This window comes from Haliaeetus leucocephalus, unplaced genomic scaffold, assembly GCF_000737465.1.
Source record: "Haliaeetus leucocephalus isolate CR32 unplaced genomic scaffold, Haliaeetus_leucocephalus-4.0 Scaffold92, whole genome shotgun sequence".
Taxonomy (NCBI): Eukaryota; Metazoa; Chordata; class Aves; order Accipitriformes; family Accipitridae; genus Haliaeetus; species Haliaeetus leucocephalus.
The window spans coordinates 13,274,576-13,301,358 of NW_010972528.1; the positions used below are offsets into that span (position 1 = coordinate 13,274,576).

The 26,783-nt window shown below is 39.4% G+C and overlaps 1 protein-coding gene across 1 annotated transcript in view; it reads left to right on the plus strand.

The window, feature by feature from the left end:
- CMTM4 (CKLF-like MARVEL transmembrane domain containing 4) overlaps nt 1–26,783 on the plus strand; it is a 56,664-nt gene that overhangs the window by 301 nt on the left and 29,580 nt on the right. Inside the window, exon 2 of the mRNA XM_010585156.1 lies at nt 18,622–18,798. Coding sequence (XP_010583458.1) covers nt 18,622–18,798 — 177 coding nt within the window. The remainder of the gene's footprint in view (nt 1–18,621; nt 18,799–26,783) is intronic.

Consider the following 26,783-nt stretch of genomic DNA (forward strand, 5'->3'; position numbering starts at 1 on the left):
CGGCTCCCGCCGTCCCGCCCCGGCGGCGGGAGGAAGCGCCGCCGGGCTTGGGGCGGCTCGAGGTGCGTCCGGGCTCGCTCCCGTCAGGTGGCGTGTCTTCCCCTTGCAGCGGGAAGCGGCCCGGGCTAGGCCTCCATTACGGTCGGTTTCGCAGGGGTGTTGAGCTGTGCCGGTTGATCGCAGTAAGAGGTTTTACCTCCCTGTGCGCGCCAGGGCCGGCCCGCGCCCCTAGATCGCTGGGGTATGGAAAAAACCTCCACCGCTACAGGTTTTGTACAGGTTTAAAAAAACCAAAACACTAGGGCAACTTCTCAGTACATAAGTCGTGCCATTTAAATATTAAACGTTCTTTCACTTTGACGGGCGTACCGTAGAGAGGCGTCGGAGAGCGGCGTGGCTGGGGCTGGCAGCGGCCCCGGCAGCCTGCCCGGGGGATGCGCCGCCTGCCCCGCTGCCCGCGGGGCTCCTGCCCGCCGGGCCAGGCCAGGCCAGGGCATGTGTCTGTCGTGGTCCCGTGTCCCTCGGTGGGGGCCGCTGGGTGGGAACTACCCGAAGTGCTACGTGAGGAGCGGCTGGCATGGGTTGTCCCAGAGGGTCCGCTCGGGTGCCTGCACAGTACTTGCTTACCTGCTCGCCTTTCACAGGCTGAAGTTCTCTTAAGTGCACAGAGTAGAAGGAGAGGAACCCTGGAGCACCCCCTCAATCCCACGTTTTCCCGTTCTGAAATGAAATGTAAGCTGTAGTTGTTCAGGTACTTCAAACAGCTAGCCCGTTTAGTTTGATGGAGTCCGTGCAAGTCTTGGAGCAGCACCACGGCAGCTACATGCGTAGTGACACCAAAGGGTCTTGTCAGTTTTTCCGGTTGATGATGCTGATTGTCTTCATCTGATCCGCTTTCAAAGTCACTTCGACACATTTCTTAACAAATGGGTTTTTCAGGGTGTTTTAAAATAGGTATTTTATGAAAACGGCAGTAAGCTTGAAATAAATCATGAAGTAGTTGCTTCTAGGGTGCTACAAATTGTTTGCCCTTAAAATGGGCGAGTTCTTTGAGGACCGTGATGGCAGGAGCGTTTTAATATTTCGTTATTTATAACTTCAGCATTTAAAGCCACTGCTGGTTAGTACAAGACAAAGCTTGCACAGACAGGTTTCACATGAAATACATTCACAGTGTCCTAGGTTCAACAGTGACACAAGTTTATAGAGGATTGCATTGATGAATATATGATCATTTTTTACAAATACCCAGCAACGTCCAGGATTTGGAAGTGCGATTTGTTTTCTTCTCATCTCAGTGTAGAACAGAATCTGTGCACTGCAAGTGGTAGCAATGAGCGTGTTACCTGAGGAGCCTTAACAACAGGGAATAGCTGTATTTGCGTGATGTGTTCTTGGGGCTGAAGCCAAAGAATCTGTCATTGCTGTGCAACATCTACCTGTCTTTGAACTGTTAGAAACTGTCCATGTGGTAGAAATCCTGGGGTGGTGCTGCCTAATACGCTGAAATAATCTGCCCTCAGGATTTTTGTTTCTGTTCCTACTGCTGATCCTTTCTGTAGTACGCTAGTAATTGTGGCAAGTCACGTTAAAAGCTTGTAATTAAAATGAGTGATTACTGATCATGCGTGAGTGAATCCTTTATTATTAATCTCTAATTTGCTTGGAACAAGTTCTACAGACACATGGAGTACACCTCAATTTTTTTAAGTCTTGTAAAGAAAGATGGGGGGAAAACCACTCTGTGCTGGAGCTGCAGGTACGGAGTTTTCTTGTCTGTTGAACAAAGACGTCGCTTCTTCCAGTACATTGTTAGGAAGATGTATATGTGCAGATTAGTATCTTCAGGGGAACTGAGTAATGTTTTGTGCCTTTTTAATAAGAGTGATCTGAGCTATTGCACGTGGTTCCTACAGAGTGTATGAACCCAGTGAGTCAGAAATTAACAAGAAATTAAATTAGCTAGTATAGGGTGGAATCCTATGTACCATCTCAGCGTGTTGAGTTTCTGCACAATTGTACTCAGAAGAAGCTCTGTCTAATTCATGGTAATGACTGCTAGAGCAGACTACTGAATTTTGCAAACCAGTGGAAAACTGAGTAGTTTTGGAAAAGAAAGAAAAGAGAGAACACATTCCACAGTGTACTTAATTCGCTTATTTGCCAAGTACAATTATTTTGATTATAATGTTTAATAATACCTTTACAAAAATACTGTGAGAACTAAAATGTATCAAAGTCCATAGTATAGAACTCTAGCTCTTAAAAATGAGGAGGAGCTCCCTTTATTGCACACAAGAAAACTTAAAAAAAAAAAAATTGGTTAAGATAAAAGGTCTCTAAATTTATTGTAGTCAAAAGAATGCTACAGGAAAGATTATAATGCATGTGCTTCATTTAGCATCAGGATTTGTCTTAAAATACATATATGATTGGCAGACAAAAGTATCAGCTCAAGACAAACATTGCTGTTTATTCTAATGTTCAGTTGAAGGACTTTCCGCAAATTAGTTCGTAGTGCTGTGTGTGAAGGATAACTGTTGGACATTGTGGCTTAAATGCCTCTTCTTCCAAATGCCCATTTTTGATTGTCAAAAGCAGAAGGAGCAGGGAATGGGGGGAAAAAAACCCCACGTGACTGAAAATAGGTGGTTGTAGGGCTTTATTATTTTGTGGTAGATTTGTCTTTATTGAATCAAAATATTGTTACAGGAGTTGTTAGAAGAGGGAAAGCAGTATGACATTTTAGGCTCGTGGAGTAATTTTAAGTGCTGCTAGAGGGGAGAATAGTTTAACTCGTCTTCATTAACATTTCGAGAGAATATGCCCTGAAGTGCCCTTTAAAGGGGCACTGACATAATGGGTTATGATAATGATTCATGTATAGTATTATGCAGGTTATTTCTCAGTCTTATTTTGGCTTTCTTTCCCTTGGCTCCCAGAAAAGGTTGAATAGCATTATGGTTTTTTGTTAATTTTAAATTGGGTATGGAAAGTAAGAAAACTGTATTTTACTGTTTAGGGCTTTTATTAATATTCGTGGCTAAGTTGAACAGTTATGTAGTACATACATCTGCCTGCTAATGGTCAGTAATATCAATATGAGGAATAGGGAGGAAGTAATAAAAAGGGCCCATGTGGAACAGCTTAGTATTGAACTGATTTTTCTCTTTTTGAAAGTTTTTATTGTTAGGTAGGTGAGCTTTTCAGAAAGTAGCTCTTTTGCCTATATCTTATTGTTCTGTTGAAATAGTTGCATGTGTGTTTATTTGGATCTGTGAGGAAACATCTGCTGTAACTCGGCCTGCAGCTGTAAGCCTCTTTTTAAAGAAGCAGCTCGAAGGAAGGAAGATGGTGAGTGTTGGACCATATCAGGAAAGGAGTGTTCAGGGCTACTGGGGTGGCTGAGACACCTGATGGGGTGTCATCAGGCAGGTGGGAGGTAAACGGCATGAAGGGAAGTGAATGGGGGGGTGGGAGTGAAGACTTAAAGTAGCATGGAGTGCTCATGTTTGGTTTGGGGGTTTTTGGTTTTTTTTTAAGATGAGGGTTTGAACTTGAAATGGAAGTCAGGGTGAAGCCAGTACACTTGTTTACTAACCAAAGCAATGCTTTTCCTTTGGGGAAGTTGAAATCTAGGTGAAAATTGTCTCAGCTGACTTGCCAGCATTTAGATGGAGCAGTACCTTGCCTTGTGGCAGATACGAGAGATTAGATAGTTGTCCTTGGAGACCAGAGCAGAAAAGCTCTTCAGAGTTTATTTTCATTACTCTCTGGCATGGTTTTATGTTTCTTATGCTTTTGGGGGCTTTAATACTTCCCATGGAGATTATTGGGCAATAATCAAACAGATACCCCCGGGAGAACTTTCCTATGGACATCCTCAAATGATTTGTTTCATATCATCCCCTTGAATTTCCTAAGGAGACTCTCTCCTTTTTCTGAGTGTGCTTGCTGAAGAAAGGTGTTTACTATGTGGAGAATCAGGTGGGGCCCATTGCCATTATCCAAAAGTGACGGGCTGGTTAGCAGGTACCACCTCTTTACTGGAAATAGTTTAACTTTGGATGAGATTGCCTGCTTTTTGTTACTCACTTTATTTTTCTCTTCAGCTTTTCTAAATGCACTACTATTTTTCCTTGATTGTTATAATTCTGCGCCTTCAAGGATCTCACTGTGGTTAAAGTTGGGTGTAGACATCCATTTCCCACTGAAATCCCCATGGTGATTCATGACTGCTTGTTGTCTGCTGCTCGGTTTCTTTGGGAACAGTAGCTCCAGGTGGGCTGTTCACCAGGCCAGCAGGTGAGTTATGAGGAAATCAGGCAGGATCCTGTTGGGAGCCTCACTGGTTGTCACTAGGATCCTCCCAGGTTTTCACAGGTACTTGATTTAAAGTAACATGTATCACCTTTAACAGTTCGGACAATTGATGTGAAGAATTGTGCCTGGCCAGTTCTTGTGACATTCTCAGTAGTTAGGAATGGTTTAACTGGAGCAGGTCAGGTCACAGAGCAACCTTCTGGTGGAAGTAGCAAGTGTCAGAAAACCTGTATCATGTGCCAGCTTAAAAGAGGATGGCATTTGTGGTGGTTAGTGACGGCCTCTGCGGCTCAGACAGCCCTAGACTTTCTTTTCTTCATGTGTCTGTTCCAAATGCTACAAAAATCCATCAGAGACTTCTTTTAAAGAAGATAATACTTCTGCTTGGGAGGTCTCTGAGCTACAACTTGCTGATGAGTGTACTGGGAAGTATCACTGCGTGCTTGCTCTCGTCTTGTTCTCTATAGCATATGCTGTTGCCCGTCAGTGGAGGCAAGATTTTGAGCTAAATGAAATCTGGTGGGAATAGCAGTTCATATGTTCACAATTTTCAGAATAAAAAGTTCCATCTTCATTGGTGGAGAGTAGCTGAACGTTGGAAAAAGTTGTTTTGTGGCTTACTGTCGCTATACATTTCCAGATCCAGAAACTGGTTAAGGCCAGGATGACAGTAAAATTCTTTGCTATCAGGATCTATTGCAATGAAGAAAACAAAATTCAAAAAGCCTGTAATACATGCCTACATGGGTAGTGAGACTATTGAGAATTCTCATTGTTAATTATATTAAAAAATTAGAGTAATAACATTTATGTTCCAAGGAGTAAGCTAATTGCTAACTATTAGAATCTGGTTGAAAACTATTACAAGGTGTTCAGTAATCTCATGCTTAATTACTGCTGCCTTCTTGTGCCTTCAGCTCAGCGTCTCATTCCGATCACTTCTGGAGGGAGGATTAGATGGAGTCCCCAACCTCCCAACCCAGTCCCATGTGTCACATCTTACGGCATGTGTAACTCTTGCCCGCACCTTTCTCCTTGGATCTCTCTGCAGTACTCCTGTGCAGCTGCACAGCAGTGTGATTACTGATCTGCTTTGTTTATGGCTTGTTAGAGCGGGGAGCCGGGTGCTTTACAGGCAGTTGTCATTCTCTAAATCATAGAAGTTACCAGTTGGTCGCTGAATGGCATGTGAATAAATTGAGATTTTTCACATTAGTTATTGTAAAGTTTGGTTTCCTGTAAGTGGGGTGTTAATTAAGCTACAGAAAATTAGACCGTACCTAACAGAGGTCAGTAGATGATGTTCTCTGCATGGTAAGGTCATTCCGCAGCGGTCAGGTCATTGGTCCTGACGGAAAGCATTCAGCGGTCTCGGTGAGAAGCAGAGCACTGCAGGAGACGGCTGAGCCTTCTAATGCAGCTTCGGTGTCACAGGCAGCCCTGTACCTGACATATTTTTTCCGTAAGTGTTAGTTTCACCCTAAAGTTAGCTTTGTTCATTTATTCTGCACTTTGGAGCTATAGGAAACTTCCTCATTTCTGGTGTGAACTTAATTCTAGCAAATTTATAGCCATTTGTTCTTGCGTTAATGTTGCCACTTGCCCTAACTACTTACTCGTTTGTGCACTTCGAAAGAGCTGTCTGCACTCCGCCAGCCTTCATCTTGCCGCATAAGGCAAGATACAATTGTTTTGGACTCTGCTCGTAAGAGGGGCTCTCCGGTCTCGGACTGTCCAGCAGCCCTTCCTTGCACCACTGTCTGACCGAGGTAGTTGTTTCTCAGTAGGCACAACCTGAGCAGTAGGTAGCCTTTCCAGTGTGTCTTACCAGTGTGTATGATGACATGTCACTTCTCAAGCCTCTGCTGGAGATACCTCTCCTGTTACGCCCTGGGACTGCATTGGTAATTTATAGTCATTCTGTGATTAACTGTATCTTCCATCTTTTATAATTTCCAAACAATAAATACACGTTTATGTAAGAAATTGTTGTCACTTTATTGTACATTGAGCTTTGATTCTCAGTGGTATTTGTAGCTGCTTGTTCAGAGGATGCGTTAAGTATGACAGTGGATGCTGGTGGTCTTTGGCATTTGGTCTTAGAAAAAGACTGTTATAAATTAAAAGGATCAAATTTGTAGTACACAGATATGCTTATAAATCCTCTTTAGGTAAACCATGTCTCTTCAGTGTCTCTGAAGCTCTTGATTTCTCTTTGGAAAGATTTCTCTTTAAAGGTTGTAGATCTGCATTGCCGTGTGGTGATGTTTTGATACTGACATTTACCATAGAGGGAAGAATGATGAGATAACTCTGTTTAGCTTTGCTTTTTGTTGTTTCTGTGTGCAACTAAAGAAAAGACTGTGGTTGTCTTCCCACAGAAGGGTGAGTGGGTTTTGGTCTCTTTCATGGTGTCTGTTAACTACCATCTGGCCATGGGCTGGTGTCCTACTGTCAGTAAACTCCAAACTCCTGTTATAAATTTCTCTCTAAGATGGTGGATAGTTTTAAATTCTGCTTTCAGAAGAAATTTCTATAATCTCTGTAATAAGTATGCTCTATTTTTTTCTTCCTGCTGTTAACCAGTATAATAGTAATAGATTGCTATACTAATTGTAGATGCTACAGTCAGAAATGTAGTTCTAATGGTAGTATTATTTGGAAAGCTACCTTCTTTTCCTGTAATCTTTCTGGTAATGTCTTTTGTTGATGAGCCTCCCTAGTGATTTAATTATCATCTTGAGATGAGACAAGGAGAAGGACTAGAAATCTAAGAGGTTGTGTTTTTCTTCTAACGTAACCAGTATAGGAAGAATCTGTTATTTCTGAAAATTTCTGGGAATTAATGCATCATTTTGTCAAATCAACTTGCACACTTTTTGATAGTTGTCATCCTGTGCTCAAAATTGCATTGCAGAAATACCTCTTGCTTCTAGACCTCAACAAATAATTTTGTACTGAAATTTTGTACACAAACAGGACTAGATGTGCAATGAATAGACATCTTAACAGTGGGTCAACTGCTGTTACTCCGTAGTGGTAGTAGTCGCTACTTCTAAATTAGAGCTGGATTAAAAAAAAAAAAAAATTTTTTTTTTTTAAAGTTACCTAATTCTCAGATGATTTGTGTAGTCCATTGCTTCCAAAACATGGAAGAAATGTTTAGGTTTCTCTGGAACTTGAACCATCAACTCTTCAGAATATGGGAGGAGGAAAGCAAAAGCTGGCTAACACCAACCTGCTGTAGAACAGGTGTAAGAACGTACAACCATGAGTAGAGGAAAGATGGGTCAAAAATATTACTGACTATGGGCAAAGAGGTCTTAGAGCTGGTGTAGCGCTCGCCCAGACTGAGAAGCCCATGTAGTATGGAGCGGTATGAGTCAGGTAATGCAGTCTTTACAGGGACAGGTTTCAAGCATTGTTCCTTTAGTAGATGTCCAGGATGAAATGTGTACTCATGCTGCAGTATGTTACTAGAATGGCATAATGCCTGAAAGGTGGTTTCAGGTAAGCAGAGTAACTTTTAATGTTTTAATCTCACTGTGTGTGAATTAAACTGGGAACTATAACTCTGAGTATCCCATTTCTGACTCTTGTATTTAATTAACTTTAGTAAAGGCTCTGGTTTTTAATGCCTTAGCTTGTGGAAGAATATGGTGCATTTTTACCCAAACGAGTGTCTTCAGCATTGTCTGCAGTTAAACTTTTCTTAATAGGTAACTTGATACTCAGCTGTTGATGCTTGAATAATGTCTTGTTCAAGACACTTCTTTAAATTTTCTTTAGCTTGTATGTACATTCACAAAGCGTTCATCTTGCAAGTGAGCTGAACTTGTTCGTGGTAGTTCCCTTCAGTACAGTATAGCTTAAAAGCACAGTGACTGTGTGCCTGGTATGGAGAAATATGTCCTGTGCTTAGATCTGGAGTTGCAGACGGTGATACTTCTGCTGTAGCTTTACTTAAGCTAAACATTATTATTTTCAAAGGCTGTAAATCTGCCAGCGATACAGCACTACTCATAACAGTTCTGGCATTTTTTTGTGAAATTATTTTACGAGTTAACTATAAGCATTTCCATGTTAGTAACTTTCTGTACTTTTGTACATTTTAGACTGAAATGTTCATGCAAGAAAGCAACAAGCACGGTTGTGAGTATTATGAAATACTGAAGTTCTACAAGTCTTTAATAACCTTATGTAACTTTTGTCTTATGAAATTAGTTTCATGCTAGGAACTGATATTGCCACTTGAATGTTGTGAATAAATTAATTAGTTGTTTGATCACATACTGTTCTAGAAGGAACTAATTGTTGCATTTAATGCTTAGAAACTTTTTATCTAATGTAGGTGAAACCTTTTACTAAACATTGGGATCTTTTATATGATGTTATCACTTAGTAACATTTTTAAAGTGTTTTGAAGAAAGTGCTCTTCCAGAATTATAGGATAGTCTCCTAAGTCCCTGGGATGTTCAGTACGTTTAGTTCATGGTGGCAGTACAGTAAGAATCGTGACCGAGAATGCGAAGGCATTTTTGCCAGAGTCTTAGGGCTTTTGTGCTGTTAACAACATTTTATAGTCCTCTGTTTGCAGTGTGCCAAGTTTGTTTGCAGTCTTTAGGCAGATCTGTTCTTGAGTTATAAAATCATGAGTAGGTGGATTTGCAGTTATGCAATGAAATTTTGTGGGCTCTTTTCTATTTTGGATGAGATACTACTGTATAACGCTTCTAAGACAGTCTAAACAGCAAGACGGGCTTGAAGGTTTCATGCATTCCCCAGTACAGCTGGCAGTGCTCTTTAATGTTCTGGCCTACATCTATTTTTTTAATGTTCTGTTTTACCAGTATGTCTAGACTCTTTTTGCCTTTTAAGGCATGGCATCTAAGGGGGCCTTCAGATTGCAATCTTGGGAACGTTGGGATTGCAAGGACATTTTGCACCATTTCCTTTAAACAAAAACAAACCCAAAAAACTTTAATGGATTCCTTAGGACTACTCTAAGTTCTTGATTGTTTTCTCATTAAAATTCCTTTCTTGTTTTAGTATTTGTGGGATGTTTGATGTTTACTCATAATTGCGATTAAATGGGGTTTTAAAGGATACAGACTGATTCTGATAGTCTTAAAATAGAACTTTCACTTTTTAAAATAGCCTAACAGGCTAGTTAAACAGGAGTCTGTGCAGATCAAATACTTGACAAATTTCAGAAGTACACCTTTGCTTCTAAAACCAATTAATTTATCCTACTTTTTGTTACGGATTTACAGTACTCTGTTTTAATATTGTTTTGGCTAGCCAGGTTTCCAACACAGGCTGGCCTGTGAAGGGGAACACAAAGCCAGGTCAAAAGTGTTGATTCTTCTCTTTTTTTAAGAGCCGAGTAGAGAATTCTCATAAGTGAAGCAATAGCCAAATTTTTTTAACTTTGTTTAAAAATCTTACAAACACAATCGCAGTAACATGTGTTCCAGCAGACTGTGTGTGTGTATGTACCGTACAGAACATGTGTGTGCAGCCTGAAGACAAAAATAAGGTTACTGTATTTATCCATTTTGTTTTAATAGCAAAGATATGATGAGTTATGAGTTCTTACAGTCTGACTTAATAGAAAATACTAGGAAATGGACTGGGGAGGATACTGTACCCTTGCTGGAAGATTGGGGATGGGAAGTTTGACAATTTACTGAGAGGCATCTCTTCTGGACAAGCTCTCTTGAGCATCCTGCACAGTTGTTATTAACTAATAAATGCTGGTTCAAAACTAGTGACTTTTAGTGACACTATTAAATTAGTCTTTGAGACAAACAAGAATTACCAATGACTTTTAATTCAGTTTACTATAGATACAGAATAAGCCTTTCCATTTATGAGTTGTTCATTTCACTGGGTTGCACAGGAATTAAGTGATTAATACAGCATATAAATGGGAAAGTTAGAAATGTGTAACTCAGTAGTTTGGAATTTTGTTCATTATTGTCTTGAAGGACCTGTTGCTTATGAAAATATTTTGAATTATGATACACATGAATTGTAGTTTGTGGGGACTGGAGGCACAGGTTCCTGTGGAAGCAAATTGCTGGGAGGAACTGGTTGTGATCTGCATGTTTTGTTTGCTTTTGTTTAAAGCGTGGCTCTGTATGATCTTCAAATGAACCTACCTATAGGATGGGCTTCCTACAAAACTATTGATGGGCTTTTGTTTATAGGACAGGTGGCACGTTATATTCCTTTTTTGTCTAATCTGGATGGTATGTTTGAATTTTATTTAGGTTTCTGAGAGGGAATGTAATGTGCCTAAAACAAACACCTCCTTGCAAAGTGCCTTGGCTTCAGATTCTGTTCAGTGGTTCTTGTGGTCATCTGCTTGATTGGATAAAACCTGAAATGTACCTAAATCAGAGTGATTTTGTTTGTTTGTGGGTTTTGGTGTTGTTTTGTTTTGTTGTTGTCGTTAGGAAGGTGGTTGTGTTTTGGTTGGGTGCGAGTAAATAAGACAAACTCTCACTCAGGTCTGCCAAGTCACGTGAAGTAGGGATAAGCAGCTTTTTACAGGTGCCAAAATAACAGCGGTCGAGATATTGACGGAGATGGGGCCGAGAGCGGGGGCCGCGAGGTGACTCTTCCAGTCCCAGCGGGGTGCACCCCTGATGCCAGCAGGCACTGGTGTGAGGGGCCACCTGGTCCGGGACCCTGCTCCTCAGGGGAGAGAGGGGAGATGCGGCCGCGGCAGCGTCTGACGCCGCAGCCCGAGGCCGCCTTGTGCCGAGCAGCGTGGCATAGGTCTGGTCACTGACACCTCCAGAACGAGCCGCGTGGGAGTTGTGCAAACCAGTGCTTCACAGCTGCCTGCCTGTCCAGTTATGACTTCAAGTGCTGAAATGGATTTACTTTGAGGACGATGTAAATGTAACGTGAAAAAAAGTCTTAAATTATTTAGCAGTAACAGGAAGGACTATGTTTGTTTTTTCTTTTAAAAAAAACCCCAAACATAAAATATTTCCGTACTGTAAAATACTATTTGTTTAATGGTATTTGAACTGGAGTCGGTTTTGCATTTATCTAGCAGATGAGAATGTTTGTTGTATAGGTGTGGCCAAGCAATAAGCAAAACTCTGTACTAAATGCATAGGTAGCAGGAAGTAAGTCACTACTTCGTCTGCAGCTTTTTTTCATTCTAGACTCTATGATTAAGTTCACTTTTAAAATTGATGCATTTCTGGTTTAGCCAGTTCAGAATCTTTTCTGTTGACCTTAGTTCAGTCCAGTTAATTTTTTTGAGTGTTAGTTCTGATGTACTTAGTGTTTCAAAACAGCTATCATTCTGTTGTTAACTTTGAGTGTTACTACCCTCGTTCTTAAATATGACCCTTTCTCATAATACGCCGTCAAAATGTTTCTGGCCTCAGAAACATGTTCTGTATTTAGAATTGGTCTTTTGCCTAAGTTGAGAAAGGGAAGTCAGCAGTAGCTGAATCTTTCAAGGATTATAGAAAACTGCTGGAGGTGGCAAAAGATCAGCTGATTTAATAAAGATTCCACAATATTTAATGTGCTGAAGTCTTGCCACGTTATATCCAAAAGTAAACTAAGAAATAATGAAAACTTAAGGATTGCAGCGACATGTAAAACCCTCGAGGTGCAATGAAGATCTGAAATTTAAATATTCTGCTATTATTTCTATTGTCGCCACCAAGCCCAAATCAGAGTTGCATTTGGAGGTCTGACTGAGTTTCTCTGGATTTGTTCAGTGTTGTATTTTGTACCATGAGAGCACAATTTAGTTTATCCAGGGTGCTGAATCATTGGTGCTTAAGCTTCCCTCTCTGGTGAGTGTCATTTTCCTAAATTGTCTATCTTGTAAGAAAAGTTTAATACTCATTTGTGATTTAAGGCTCCTTGCAGTCCAATTACCAGAGTTAATAACACATTTCTTTTAGTCTTAAGGATGCAGACTAGGAACAGGCGGGAAATCAGTCTTTCTTCTGCTTAGGGTAAAAGATGGTTTCCTGCTGGAGAAGCAGGACTGTTTTTAAGCCATACGATCCCAAATATTCGTATCTGTGCCAGCTGTTTCAGATGTGGGAAATGCATGTGCTTTGCAAGGAATGAGACCCACTTGGTTTCATACATTAAGTTGGGACTGCTGGGCCAAGTAAATGAGAACAATAAATCTAGATTTTAATTCAAGAAAGTTTAATGTCTTCAGATACTTTAAGTGGTGTAAAAGCAATTTATTTCTTCTCTATTTTGTGCATATGTATTCTGCTGTACCATTAATTTAAACAGTCTGGATGTTAAAATGTCTTGGTAGTGTGACATTCTTACTAAATTCTGTGGGTATTTTTCAGGCAGAAAAAATGCTGACCATTTTGTGGTTTTTTGGAAATCATGCGTAATTATGTCATTTAACCACACAATAAGGCTTTCTGTGGTAACATTTTAGATAAACAGGAAAACTCATTTTTTACTTTGTTTTCATTGCAGAACTGTCTTTTTTGTTTTTAGTGCAAAGGTGTTTGATTATTTTCTTCAAAAATAAAACACAACATGTTCTGACAGGAAAAATACACCATTAGCAACCTCCTAAAAGCTCTCTTTCAGCATTGGTGCCTGTCGTAGCACATTTTCTCCATTTTGGGGAAATACAGTGTTTTATGTCTGACATGGCTCTGTTGCCAAGAAAGTGATGTAAATATAAGCCATTTACATAGCCCGAAGGCAGATGATTTCTTCATTAAGGGCCCTTCTCCAGGGGAATTTACAGGAAAGTTGAGATGAATACAATAATGGTAGGAGGCTGATGTGGCTAAATTAAAGGACACTGGATCCCAGTATAGAAGCTCTCTTTCAGGAATTAAATGGCCCTAAATTGTGGTCGCTTCATCCCCTTGCAGTGAGGGGCTGCTTCACTCTGAATGGAGCCTTTATGTGGGGGTTCAGTGCTGTTTAATAGAAGTGCAAGAGCTTTACACTGTCCACGAGTTATCTTAGCGGTCCTAAATGTCCCAAACAATAAAATTGGATAACAGTTTGCTAGTTTCTTCGAGATACAAAGCACAACAAAATCATTATTGGGAAATACATTGCATTCTTAATCTTGGAGATTTTTTTCTCCTGCCTTTGCATGATGTGGTGGTGGGAGAGGAGGGATGAAGGGCAGGGGGAGGTTTGCTCCGTCGCAGAGTTAGGGCTGTATTGCAGACGTTGGGCTGCAAGGCTGGGCAGACCCAGACCTTTTCTCAGCTTACCCTGAGGCTTGTTCTTGTTGATCCTGTTTTGTTGAGCAGACTCTCCCATCTCCTTTGTTCAAGAAAAAGGTGCTATCGCAGGTAGCCTAGGATGCCTCTGTGTGGACCTGAGCATCCAGTAGAATAAGCAGATGTTTCCATCACGACAAAGTTGCAAATCAATGCAATATCCACTATACTTACTTCAAGAAGAGTGGAAGTAGAAGGGAAATCAAAAACAACTGTTAAAAAAGAGAAAGATAGTAATAAAAGAGAGTTATACAAATCTTAGGGTGTTGAAGCAATTAGGGTGGAATAGAAAACTCTCCAAAGTACTCAGTGCAGAGAAAAACAGATGAAAAGGTTTGTTTCATCCATCAGAGGAAACTTTCTCTGTTGACTCTGCCCAAGAAAGCTGTAGCTGTGTCATTTGTGGGAGAGAGCAGTAATTCATGTAAAAGGAGATCTCCACCATGTTCAGCTTCTCATTTTTCCTCAGTAAACCAACCTTGAAACTTCTGCTTGTGGAAAAACTTGTCAAAACTCATCACCCTAAGCTATGAGGAGAGGTGTGACTCCAAAGTGAGGGTCGCCTCCAACGCTGGACAAATGGCAGTGTGCGTTTTGTTGGCTGAGACCTGTGCTCCAATCAATACGATCCTGGTGTGGTTGTTTTGGTTTGTTGTTTTTCTCTCTCTCTTTTTTTTTTTTTTCCTATTCCTGTAACTGCAGTCATGGGAGGCAGACGTGGGCCTAGCTAGATCCTGTGTCTTGGTTTTCCAAGGTTGCATTGGTGACTTGTGTTACAAAGCAGAGCTTTAGCAGCTGGGGAGTGAGGGTTTTTCTCTGCTGCAGCTTTGTGCCGCAGTCATCTGGGGCAGCGCCGGTCTCTGCGCCCTCAAATGGTGTCTGGATGGAGCGTGGAGGCTTCCAGGAGGGCTGGAGGGTCTTTGTCCTTCCTCCCTCTTCCCAAGAGAGTGTGTATAGCCAATGTTGCAAGGCACGGCACCAATTTTATCTTGGGCCTGTGGTGTGGCAGAGGGAAGAGCGTAAGAAGCTCTGGAGAAGTGACTTCTTAGGTCTCTGAGCTTTGGTAAGCTGTGAGCTGCATGTAGATCAGCTAATTCAGTAGGCAGTGATGGGTGGTAGATGGGCAATGGAGATAAACATAGGTTAGAGAGAAGATGTTTGCAGTGTAGTTACAGAGCTCTGTGAGAGAACAGGAGAAAATTGTTAGTGCTGAACCTGCACTGAAGTCCCTCAGAAAATAGGCTGGGATGGCTGAGACCAAGACTGACTTTTGGTCTGCCTGCAGTTTGCAGTGGCACACTCTGGGGGCACGCTTATGGTCACATCGGTCTACTTTATGGCCATGCCAATCAAGTAGTATTCTGGCTGGCAAAATTGTATTAATTCACTACCTAATTTATATAGCCTGTCTCATAAATTATTTACTTCATAAATTTAAAAATGCAGAGAAAATGAAGCATTTTTCTTACAATGTTAACTTTTTTTTTTTAATGAACTTGGTCACTGGATGAACCGTGGCCTTTGGCCAGCTGCTTTGGCTCATGTTGCAGCATTTACACAACACTTTTAAGTAATGTAGCTGTCTGAGGAGGTAATGGGTTTGATTCTAGAATGTATTTCACTTTCATTTCATGTGTTTAGAGTAGTTTGCATTTTTGTTAGAAACAAAATTAGCTTAATGTCTGTATGGAGTGGCCAGTAAAAGCAGCACTAGTGTGTTTTTATAGAAGATTCTCATTACTTCTAGTTAATTAGAAGGACGCTTCTGTAGGAGGCATAAATCTGTGGGAGGACAAGATTACCGTGATGTTTCAAAGAGAAAATATTTCATATTAAAGAAAAGTTTTTATTTTGTTTACAAAAAGGGAGGTTTCTGTGGGAGGATAGCTTTTTCTGATGTGGTGATTAATTCGGATTTAATTTTTTGCTATAGCATTCGTGAGACAAATAATGGGCAGTTAACAGGAAGGTATTGTGTAGCACTGGCAGGATGGATAATCTTTGAGAAGGGTGAAATATATTTTTATTGCAAGAAAAATAGTAACACATTTAGTTGGAATCTTACTTGAAGTACAAAAGTGTTACAAATAATTGTATGCATGGGAATGTTCTCCTTTCGCTGTCCTCCCAATCAACAAGTGTTCAGGTGTGCCGATCCACTCTGTCATGATAATACTCCTATTAGTAGTCGGTTATTGTGCATGTTTCCAAAACATAGCCTGTGCTTTGTGGCCAGAACCTCCATCATAAACTGAAGCAATTAAGGTTTTTTCCCAGTGTTTCTGATAAACATATCAATAGACGTGGGCTGCCACAACCCAGACCACTGTACACTAATGCCGCTGCATATTACTTAAACTGATGGCACATCTTTACTTGCTTTTGAAATGGTTTGGGTTAAGTCAAACCTAAGTGTACACAACTAACACTTTTTTTTATAAGGGTGTGTCACAGGTAAATGTATAATTTCTTAAGGGATAAAATGAAGTCTTAAGGTAGAATTGCTCTGAAATTTATTAATTCTGAGCTTGGGAGTATGTAAGAGTTCGTTGCTCCAAGTGCCTCTTCAGTACAGAATTTATTTCTAATGCTGTATGCAAGAAACTCTTTCATCTTTTTTGAGCTTTGACTACTAAGATGGGTACGTTAGCCTGGAGGAAGCAACGCTATCTGGTATGGAGAAGAGTCAATGTAAGGTTTTTATCAGCAAAACAGCAGAGACTCCACATGCCGCGTTGCAGGTGCCCAGTGCAGCAATTGGTGTGCCAGTTTTTGGCTCCTTCAGCCTAATGTTAGTGGCACAATTCAGAGCGGTTCATATTTTTAGAAAATGAACCTATTCTATTTGGGCTTGTACTACAGTATTTCTAGAGAATATTGCAGAACTATTTATTTTTAAAAGAATAAAAATTTTAGAAGTGTCATAATATATAAAAAATAGTGGCAAGAACAATGGAGACTTTATTATATTGCAACGTCTAAAAGTCAAAGTTTTGCCAGCTAACATTTAGCGTTGGTACTGATCCTGCTTGAAATGGCTAAGACGTTTTTTAGACCTTTACTTATTATTTTTTTTAAATGGTGTTCAGTATAATCTTTAGTTATGAGGCTTGTGTTCACAGAAAAGGTGGACTTCATTACATGATAATACTGTAAAGTGAAACTGTGTTCTGGACAGTATTTTTGTGTGTGTGTCATTGCTGAAATCATAGTTTGACTTTGATTCTGGTTTTCTGAATGTTCCATTTCATGGCATATTCTTTTTCTTTTTTTCCAAAGCTGTTCAATGTCAAAGATAAAATCTGAAATTAAGTGTTTAGTCACTGGGTATCTGTTCAGAATTTGTTTGATGTGAATTGGCCTGCTCTATTAGCTGCTAAAAATTAGTATGGTATGTGCTCTTTTTTAAGAGAGCGTGCTAAGTGAACTGTGAGAGACTTTCTACCCAAGTGTGAGTTTTTTGATTAAAACTTTTGCTTTGTTTTAATCAATTTTTAAACTTAAATTAGCTACTGTATTCTGAAGTATGTGGCAAACAAAGTATGTGGGGTATTGTCCTTTGCTTAGAATTACTGCTGATGTTGGTGACAAAAATGGTAACTTCTTTCAAAATCCTTTTTTTTTTTTCATTTCGCTAGTTTTGTTGTAGGAGGCAAAGACAAATTAATGGATGAAGCATAGAAAGTGCTGGAAGAAACTGTATCTGCAAAACATTATTGGAATTGGCGAAGAAGGATTTAGCAGAAACTGATTTGTATTGTAGCTTCTGTCAATCTTTTAAACTTGGGTTTTGTTTGTGCAAAACCTTCAAATTATGGAATATTTACCTCTGAGGAGGCTATCTCCCAGAGTTCTTCATCCTCAAATTGAAGTGCCTTACTACAGTCTCGTTAGAATTTTGTGGCAGAGCAAAAAAAGTGAATTCCTTCTGAAAAATGTAAGTGGGTGGGGGGTGGTGGTATTGTCTTGAAAACCAAAGCAAAACACTCTTAAGGCCTTCCTTGCTTGCCATGGAAAATTAAAAAAAAAACAAAAACCAAAACAAAACTGTCCATGCAACTGTTTTTCTTTTACCAGTTATATTTAAAGAAGAATCAGTTTGAAACGTAGACTTACATGTGTAAGTTGAATACTCTGTGGTAGGTAATCAGTGGTATCTAATGGTATCTAAGTGGTAGCTGTCAGTGATAGCTAATAATGGTGTATGGTTTTTATATATTTTAGTTTTGTCCATTGGGCAGATTTTTTTAAGGATAGTGAGTTTCACTGTTTTATCCTAAATAGTAAATTAAACTCTTGTCTTGCAAAAATCTGCGTTTGTGTTAACTCTACCAAGATAGCTTCTGAATTTAGTGTGATTAACCATTATCCCAGTTAGATGTATGCATTTGCAGCACCAGGAGTTCTTCCTTCATCTATTAGCTGCTCATACTGTCTTACAAGGGAATGATAAAATACATTTTTGTATGATATACAGCATATTGATGATAAAAAACAGGAAAACTGGATTTTTGGAGGCTGGTAGGGATCCTGAATCTATTCTACTTTGAATTTATTTAGATCCCAAGTTGGTAATGAATTTTAAAGAATAGCTTTATTGTAATGTCTTTCACAATCACACTATATTAATACTATCTAATTTAACTTGAGGTTGGGCCAATAGACACATGCATTCCATCTTAAAGTTTTGGAATAGTATATCATGAGTGAAAAATGAAATAAAATGTTTGAGGTGTTGTTTGCATAAGCCAATGGCCTGAAGGGGCTTCATGCCTTTCTGGGTGTCTCAGTCATTTTGATGTTAGACTCTGTGTAATTTTGCTGAAATATACTTTGTTGAACAGGAGATTTCCAGAAAGTCTTGCATTAATTTGCTTTTGTTTTTGCTCTTTAGACAGTGCCCTGTTATAAACTAAAATCACACATTCCTGAGTGTAAACTGATCATGTTCCCAATGGAAATTTCAGGAATACTTGTGGCTACTTTCAAAATGTGGAAATCTATTTATATTTTTTCCACTTGTTTTTCTTCCTAGGTTTTGGCACTGATTGCATTCATCTGCATAGAGACCATCATGGAATGCTCCCCTTGCGAAGGCCTTTATTTCTTTGAGTTTGTGAGCTGTAGTGCATTGGTGGTTACTGGAGTTCTGTTGCTTATGTTCAGTCTAAATCTTCACACAAGAATACCACAGATCAACTGGAATCTTACTGTAAGTTCATACAAATCCTCACTCTGTTAAAAATAGCTGCAAATCTGTTTTTAAGTTTCGTCTTTGAACTTTACTTTCTACTGTTGTTTAAGATTGTGTATGAGTGTTCTTTATGCTGAGTAAAGTATATATTTTACTTATATTGATTTTGAACGCTAATAGCAGAATGAGCTTTGAAATGTAGCAAGATTAAACTACATTAAATAGAACTAAAATTGTCTTCTAGTAGATTCTTTTTGGAAGGAAAAACTTCCTGCTAATGCCAGCAATTACTGTTTGTGGATGAAGTGGATAAAAATGCAGCCTGTAGTTATTTAACTTTGACAGATGCTGTATTTACAGTAGCCTGTTGTTCTCTCAAGCTGGTTTTTTTGTGGTTGGTTTTTTTTTTTGGTGAGGACAGCCATGCTACATATATTTTCTTACACAGATTAATACAATCATCCAGTAGTAGTGTAAAAAATTATGTGCTTTCTGTGAAAATCAGGTGTTTTGAATTGCTTGCACACCTAACTTAAACATTGACTAGCAATGCTTAATGTGCTCTCAGATATGAAGAGTTTTAGGAAGAGAACTGCTGGCAGTGCACATTCCTTTTATACAAGTCTCTATTTCCATGCTGTATTATGAGTTAAACTTTCAGATTGGGTTGCATAAACACAGGTTGCAAAATCAACATGTTAAGTCACTCTAGCAAAAGATCTGTCAGCTTCAAGGACAATATTTATATCAACTTCTTTGGACAGTACGGATACGTATGTGCCTATGTTCTGTTTTATTTTATAACAGTAATTTTGTAAGTACTGTTGGAGACCAGTCACAGAGGTTTTTAGGCTTCTGTGTGATTTTTTTGATTTGTTTTTAATGTAATTTATTAATGTTGCTATTTGCACATTTGCAGTAACTGTTTATAAGCCTAAATGATGTCTAAAAATGAGACTGGAATGTGGAATTAGATAATGCTTTGTACCCTGGGCATGTATATGCATGCTCTATTGAGGACCTCTTCCTAAGAGTACTTAGTAGATAGATTAGATGGACTGAGAACTGTGACTGTAGGTGGGGGAGGTCCAGGTGGCTTGCAAAACAAAACCAGTGGATCCACTGGAATGTTACTGGGTTGTCTTGCCTTTGCTCCTTTTGTCTCCATTCTGCCAGTATTGTCACCACTTATCTTCCTGGCAAGCTGAAAAACAGCAGCTGCAGAGGGAAGGTAGTCTCTGTTTCTGTTGCCAGCTTGGTTGTTTAATGAGCATCGCAACAGCCTGATAGTTGATAACAGCAATTGAAGACCATCTTTTTATACCACACAGTTCTCTACATGCTAGTAGGATGTACAAGTGCATGATAACAAGCATGTGTAAGTGCATCAGTGTCAAATGAAATACATGATGGTTTTCCTGGTGCGATGCGAGTGGTTTCAGTGAATACTATATCTGGCTTATGTTCAAAGTATGTTTGACCAAGACTTTTTATCAAGAGACCACAGAGTAGTATGCATGGTGTCCATGACTGAGTTGAAGTTGTATCTCTGGAAGAGTCAGTTTAATGACTTTGCATACCCTTGGTTCTGCATGTCTGTACCTTTTTGTTCTGTTGTTGAGCCCTGTGGCACGCTTTTACTGGCTACCAGAACACTTTGACAATATGTTGAAAATATACATAATTCAGAAGCCTAAATGCAGTTCTCTGCCTTTCCCCCCAAATAGTGCAGTAGATAACGGTGTGTAACTGGTAGGTCCTTTCAGTTACTCTGACTTCTTGACGGTATTTGAGTGACAAGAATTGCCACTTTTGAGTGCAGTGTTACTTGTCTCTGCATAGCACTCTGTTAGAGATCTTTAGAGAAGAGAGGGCTTAAAAATCCAACCAGTTGTGGTGTGGTTTTTGTTTTGGGTTTTTTTTTTTAAGTGAAGTATTTTGGTTTTTAGGGCAATGATCACACTCTGAATCCCCTACCTAAACAGCATGGAGCAACATGATGCAGTCAGGGTTCAACTTGAAAGGCAAATGGAATACACTGAAAATGCCTTTGCTTTGGTTCACATTGCCAGATCAACAGCAGTAGAAGTTAATTGTCATGATCTCGCAAGTCTCATTCTTTCAGTTATGTACTGAAGATGAAATGCTTCTTCCATCATTATACCAAAGACCTCTAACAGAAGTGAGAAGAGAACTGGAAGTTTCTGACTTCCATTAACTGATAAGACTATCCTTCTTCCTGGTATTGCTTAGTGATTTTAACAGTCATTATTCTAATAGGGCTGTTACTCTGAGAGGAGTGTGGGAGTATCTTCATTATTCAGCTGTATTCTGCTGTTGTGTGTACAGAGTGGGAGATCGAAGGCTGCTGATAAAACACCTATGGGAGATTACTTTGGCAAAGTTAGTAGGAAATTTAAAGATGTAGAGTTGTGGCTGAATGTTGGTTTTGGCTTATTTTGGCATTGTATTCTTTACAATTTGGATATATATTCATACATTATTTGTCTCTTTCAATATTTAGTACTTTCTTGTGTTTTGATGGTTCTTTTGATAGGTTTGCAGCTTCTGTACATGACAGAGTTACCACAGTTTCTGAGCAACAGACTATCACACTCTGAATGCTTTAGGAGGACATTGCTCCTGCTTATGTATGAATTCATTAATATACAAGCTTTAAAAAAGTATGCATGGCTTTATAGTGGGTATTTCCCTTGTGAAAAATCTCAAACTTGCTTTTAGAAGCTCTGTGAGAAGAAGAGGCTTGTTACAGTGCTTGAAAGAATTTAATGGTCTTAAATTTAGGAAGAAGTCTTTCTTTAAACACAGCACTGGCACAAACTTCGTAGGAACCATTTGAAACCATTTGCTTTCAAATGATCCTACATATTAGAAAGTACAAGGCCATTAACTGCTGTTGTCCAACACAGGATTGTTTTCTTTAGTACTTTATTCAAATTAGACTTATTTCTAATGCATTCTGGATATTGTCTAACGTCCACTGTCCTTGGTTGGAATGAAAATATGGATAAGTTTATACTAGCATCTAACAGATATGCAAATTTACTAAATTTTTTTAAATATATATTTTTAGCCATGTGGGGAAAAGAGCTTTGTTTTGACCCTAATTAGAGACTTGCCAAGCATTTTCATATTTTCCTGAGGTAAACATGAAAGAAATGTCACGATGGTGAGGCCAGAAAAGAACCTTGCCTGGGTGTGTTGGAAAGAGGCAGGTCTGTTACAGTAAGATGAAAGAACAGTCACTTGTCTGTGTTGTGCAGCACTATCAATATTATGCAAAAATGCAAAAGCTAGGGAACCTGTCAGTGGAAATTTCCATTTCCTTTATGCTTCGCAGCTCAAAGGGAGCCTATTCTGCAAGGAGACTAGCAAGTGGCATAGGGGAATGAAGAACGCACCATAGCAGAGATTCCTGCTTAACTGATGAGCTGCTGCTTTGAAATGTTTGTTTTCAGGGTTAACTAGTAATCGAATGTTTGCTATAATTTTGTGTTTGGCTAAATTACTTTTTTTTAAAATTCTTTATTTGAATCTCATGTGATATACAGGGAGAGCTTAAGATCTTGGAACCAAACTGTGTGTATGACATGGCCTTCTAGAAGTAGGGATTGGGGTAGTGTCATGGTTTAACCCCAGCCATGCAGCTGCTCGCTCACTTCCCCCCCACCCAGTGGGATGGGGGAGAGAATAAGGAGAAAAAAAAAAAGTAAAACTCATGGGTTGAGATAAGAACAGTTTAATAGGACAGAAAGGAAGAAACTAATAATGATAATGATAACAATAATTAAATGACAATAAAAGAATTGGAATATACAAGTGATGCACAATGCAATTGCTCACCACTTGCCGACTGATGCCCAGTTAGGTCCCAAGCAGCAATCCCTACCAGGCCAACTACCCAGTTTATATACTGGTCATGACATCACGTGGTATGGAATACCCCTTTGGCCAGTTTGGGTCAGCTGTCCTGGCTGTGTCCCCTCCCAAATTCTTGAGCCCCTCCAGCCTTTTTGCTGGCTTGGCATCAGAAGCTGGAAAATCCTTGACTTAGTATAAACACTACTTAGCAACAACTGAAGACATCAGTGTGTTACCAAGATTCTTCTTACACTGAATCCAAAACAACACTATACCAGCTACTAGAAAGAAAATTAACTCTATCCCGGCCAAAACCAGGACAGGTAGGAAAGCTAACAGAAGTGTTTGTAGTAACTTTGGTGTTCTGGTGAATTTGCATGTGGTTTGCCAGGCTTTCTCACAATTACTGTCACTGCAGAGTGGATCCACTGTAATGCTGCGGTACCTTTTTTTCAGGGCTGGCAACTGAGGTGACTTGGGGAGGGGGAAAAGTGATGGCAAACAGCTGAGAATACCGGAATTTGACGGTGTCTCTTGGATGAGAGTTTGTATGTTGAGAGAAATCCCAGTCATTACAGATGTAATCATTGCATAATCAGCCAGTAGAATGGACTATTGTTGTCTGTGTGTAGGAAAAAATATCTTCCAATGGATTTTGACTATTGATTTTAAAAAAATTTTTGTCTTAATACATCCACTGGAGCTCTGGTAGTGTATTTTGTGTGTGTGTGTGAATGTAGAATTTTTCAGCCTAGAGCAGCCTCAAAGATGAGGCACAGAACTGAGCACAGCAAAAACTTTAATTAGAGTTCCACTGTGCTTATTAGCCTGGACTCAGTCCCGAGGAAGCACTGCTACAGGGAAGAAACATGAGGAGTCAGGTGTGTCTCTTAGAAGACATAGATCAGTGGTTTTATTTTGTGCTGCCGGAAAACTTGTTTCATCATCCTTACAAGGTTGGGTTTGTTTCAGTTGTTGCAGTGATGAAACGTTGTGTGCAAGCAACTGATGCTTGAAGTACCTGGCAGAAAATTTGATGCGGTGCCAGAATGACAGACTGTCTTGTGCCAGCCTTGGCTCTGAAGAATGTAATTACAAAGCTGTAGTTCAAAGGCCTTCACAGGGCAATCTTGATTTCTTTTTTCTTTTTTTTTTTAAGATTTATTTTTTACCCCTTTTGTTTCAGAAAAAACTCTTGGTTTTCTTTGGCTTAGCTGTTGAATGAGAAATTAAGCCAGTCATCCTTCGCTTTTATGTATACTGCTGTCAAAATAGCAATACCTATTAAGGATAAAAGTGAATATTTTATAAATTAAAAAAAAATCAGAATTAATTTTCTCTGGGTTAGTGGTCTTCATGGACAGTTCTCATTTGGTGCAGCATGGTGGAGATGATGCACTATTCTGTAAGAAATAGAAACACAATTTTTAAATACAAGAAATATTACATGGTTTGGTAGTTATTGCTAGTAAGGTCTGTTGCTTTGTGACAATAACTGCTGGTCCTGTCTGTGTGCAGGACTGCTTATTGGAGGAAAAAATGCAGGGAAAGCAGTGAGGAGAAGCTAAGAAAGAAGTGAGAGGGAAATAGGTGATCTTCAGGAAACCAAAATGAAATGGGGATTGTGGAAGCATTCATTCAGGAACATGTTTTGTCATTTACAGCAGAGTTACTACATTTAACAGAACCTGTAAGCCAACTCAAAAATAGTTAGAAATAAGAAGAAAATCATATGAATCTTGATTTTGAAGCCACTTCTTCCATTTCTTCAAAATCATAGCTTGTCCCTGACCTTTTGGAGAGCTGACTAAGGTCTTTGAAAGTCACTTGTGTTAATTCAGATTTTTTTTGACATACTTTGCTTGAGATCCTGGAAGTAGAACTGATTTCCAGGAAGTGCCAGACACCTGGGACTAGATCAAAGTGCCTGAACAGGAGCACCTGCAGATAAATGCTAGAGACTTTTGGGGGCTGCTGTGTGTGACATGGGACCCACTGGGACCTTCAGTCCTGCATGGGGCAGGCAGTGTAGCCCCATGCTGTGAGATGGGCACTAAGATACCTCTGTTTGCACAGTGTGAATCCAGCCCTCTGGGTCACTAACATATTTCTGAAACTGCCGGTCGTGGACTATTTTATCAGGACAAAGTGATGCTTATGTGAATCTTGGAGTAGCAGAATCTAGTGTTTGAGTAAAGGCTCCCATACCTTTGTAAGCCTAAACAAATGAGGAAAAAAAAGAGATGGGAATTAATGCTCATACAGTTAATTTGGTTCTTTCTACCTAGGACTTATTTTCGCTTGAGAAACCATGTTTCCATTTTTAATTGTGGTGCAAAATACTCATACAATGTTTAATAATATGATTGTAGAGTAAAATTATGGGAGTTTGACCAGAGGTGCTTGGTTCAGAGGACTGACTGGTTTGTTTGTAAATTTCAAATTGATAGCTTCCTGTAAAAACAAGGGACAAATTTCCTGAACCTTGCAAGTAAAGTACTGGTTGGAGGAAAAATTATGGGCATTGTACAAAAAAACAAACAAACCAACCAACCAAACAAAAAACCAACCCAGAACAAAAAACCCCAACAACAGAAAACCAACAAAAAAGTCAGTCAGTAACCACACTCCTTTTTCCTTCCCCTGCTAGCTGAAAAACAAGCCACCAAAACCCAAACAGAGCTGAAAGGAAATGCTACTTTCAGCTGTCTCTTTCGTGGAAAATAACCTGGACAGCAGCAGGCCACTAACTTCTGTCACCTTTTGTGACAAAGTCAAGCCGTTGACACATGCAGGCTTCTTTTCCAGATTACATTCATTTAGCTGCTTTAAACTCCATCTGATGTAAACTCTTGGATTTCAAAAAGCAAATGACAAAAGCAACCACCAGTTTAAATGTCATGTTTTTGTTTATACAAATTACAATTGCCATATGGCACTGTCTCCCTTTTAAATAGTACCTGGCCACTTGTGCAGTCTTACTTCACCACGAAATCAGGATAATAAGGCAAAGCATGTATTTTGATTGAAGGTCTCTGAAAAGTTTGCATGTGAAGTCATGGAGAGTGATGGATAAAGGCACGTCGATATTACTGATGCCTCTGAGTGTCAGAGCCAACTCCTGGTAATGTACCAATCTGGAGGACTAAACAGAAGCTTTCGAAGCTGATGTTCCTTCCAGCTTTCAGGAGCTACTTAATGGGAGTTTTCAGGTCTGTTAACAGACCTCTCATTCACAGCAGTAATTCAGCTTTTCCATCCTCATTAATCCAGGAACCATACCTGCCCAGACCCTTAAAAACAAAAGACTGTAGGGTGCTGTCCACTTTTCTAGAGTTTCCCACCTTTACAGCAGAATCAGCAGAACAAAAGCCTCACCTTTTTTTAGTATAAAATGCTGTCTTGGCATAAATGCATCTTCATCCACAAGTTAAGTTGCCTCCTCTGCCTTACACTCCTTCTGAGTGGGACAGATAGCTGGTGATGGTAGCAAATATACGTCCTTGAATACTCTCCTTTGGGTTAATAGGACCAGTGGTGACTGAACAGAATGACTTGCAAATAACTAGCAAGTGACCAGAAGTCAGTCTTTAATTTTAAATCATTTTGGAAAGGAGAAAGGGAGCAGCAGCAGTCTAGAGTGGATTTCATTCAGCTCATAGATTTTATTCTCTGTTATGGATGGCAGCTTTGTACAGTATTTTATGGCACAGCATACTGTCTCATGAGGTTGCTGTAATTTCAGCAGAAATTCTTCTATCTGTGTGATGTGGTTTTTACTTTGTCTATAAATATAATAGCAAGAACTTCAGCTACATCATGGCCAGATTTGAAACAGCTCATCTTTTTTCAATTAGTTTATTCTTTTTATTGTCACAATTATTCATTTTCTCTTACGTGGAAAAAAGCTACATTATTTTAGGGAGTGTCCTTTACTTCTTGAATTCTTGCTGTAGTTCATTTTCGTTCTCTTTTGTTTCTGCTTTGGCTTCGTCCAAAACCATTGTATTTTTTCTTTTCTTATCTTTTTGCTCTAAGTAGTAAGTACCAAATTTTGAATTAAAAACCGCCACTGATATTTGTATCTGTGGTGTTACCGTTACATATCTGCATGACAGTGT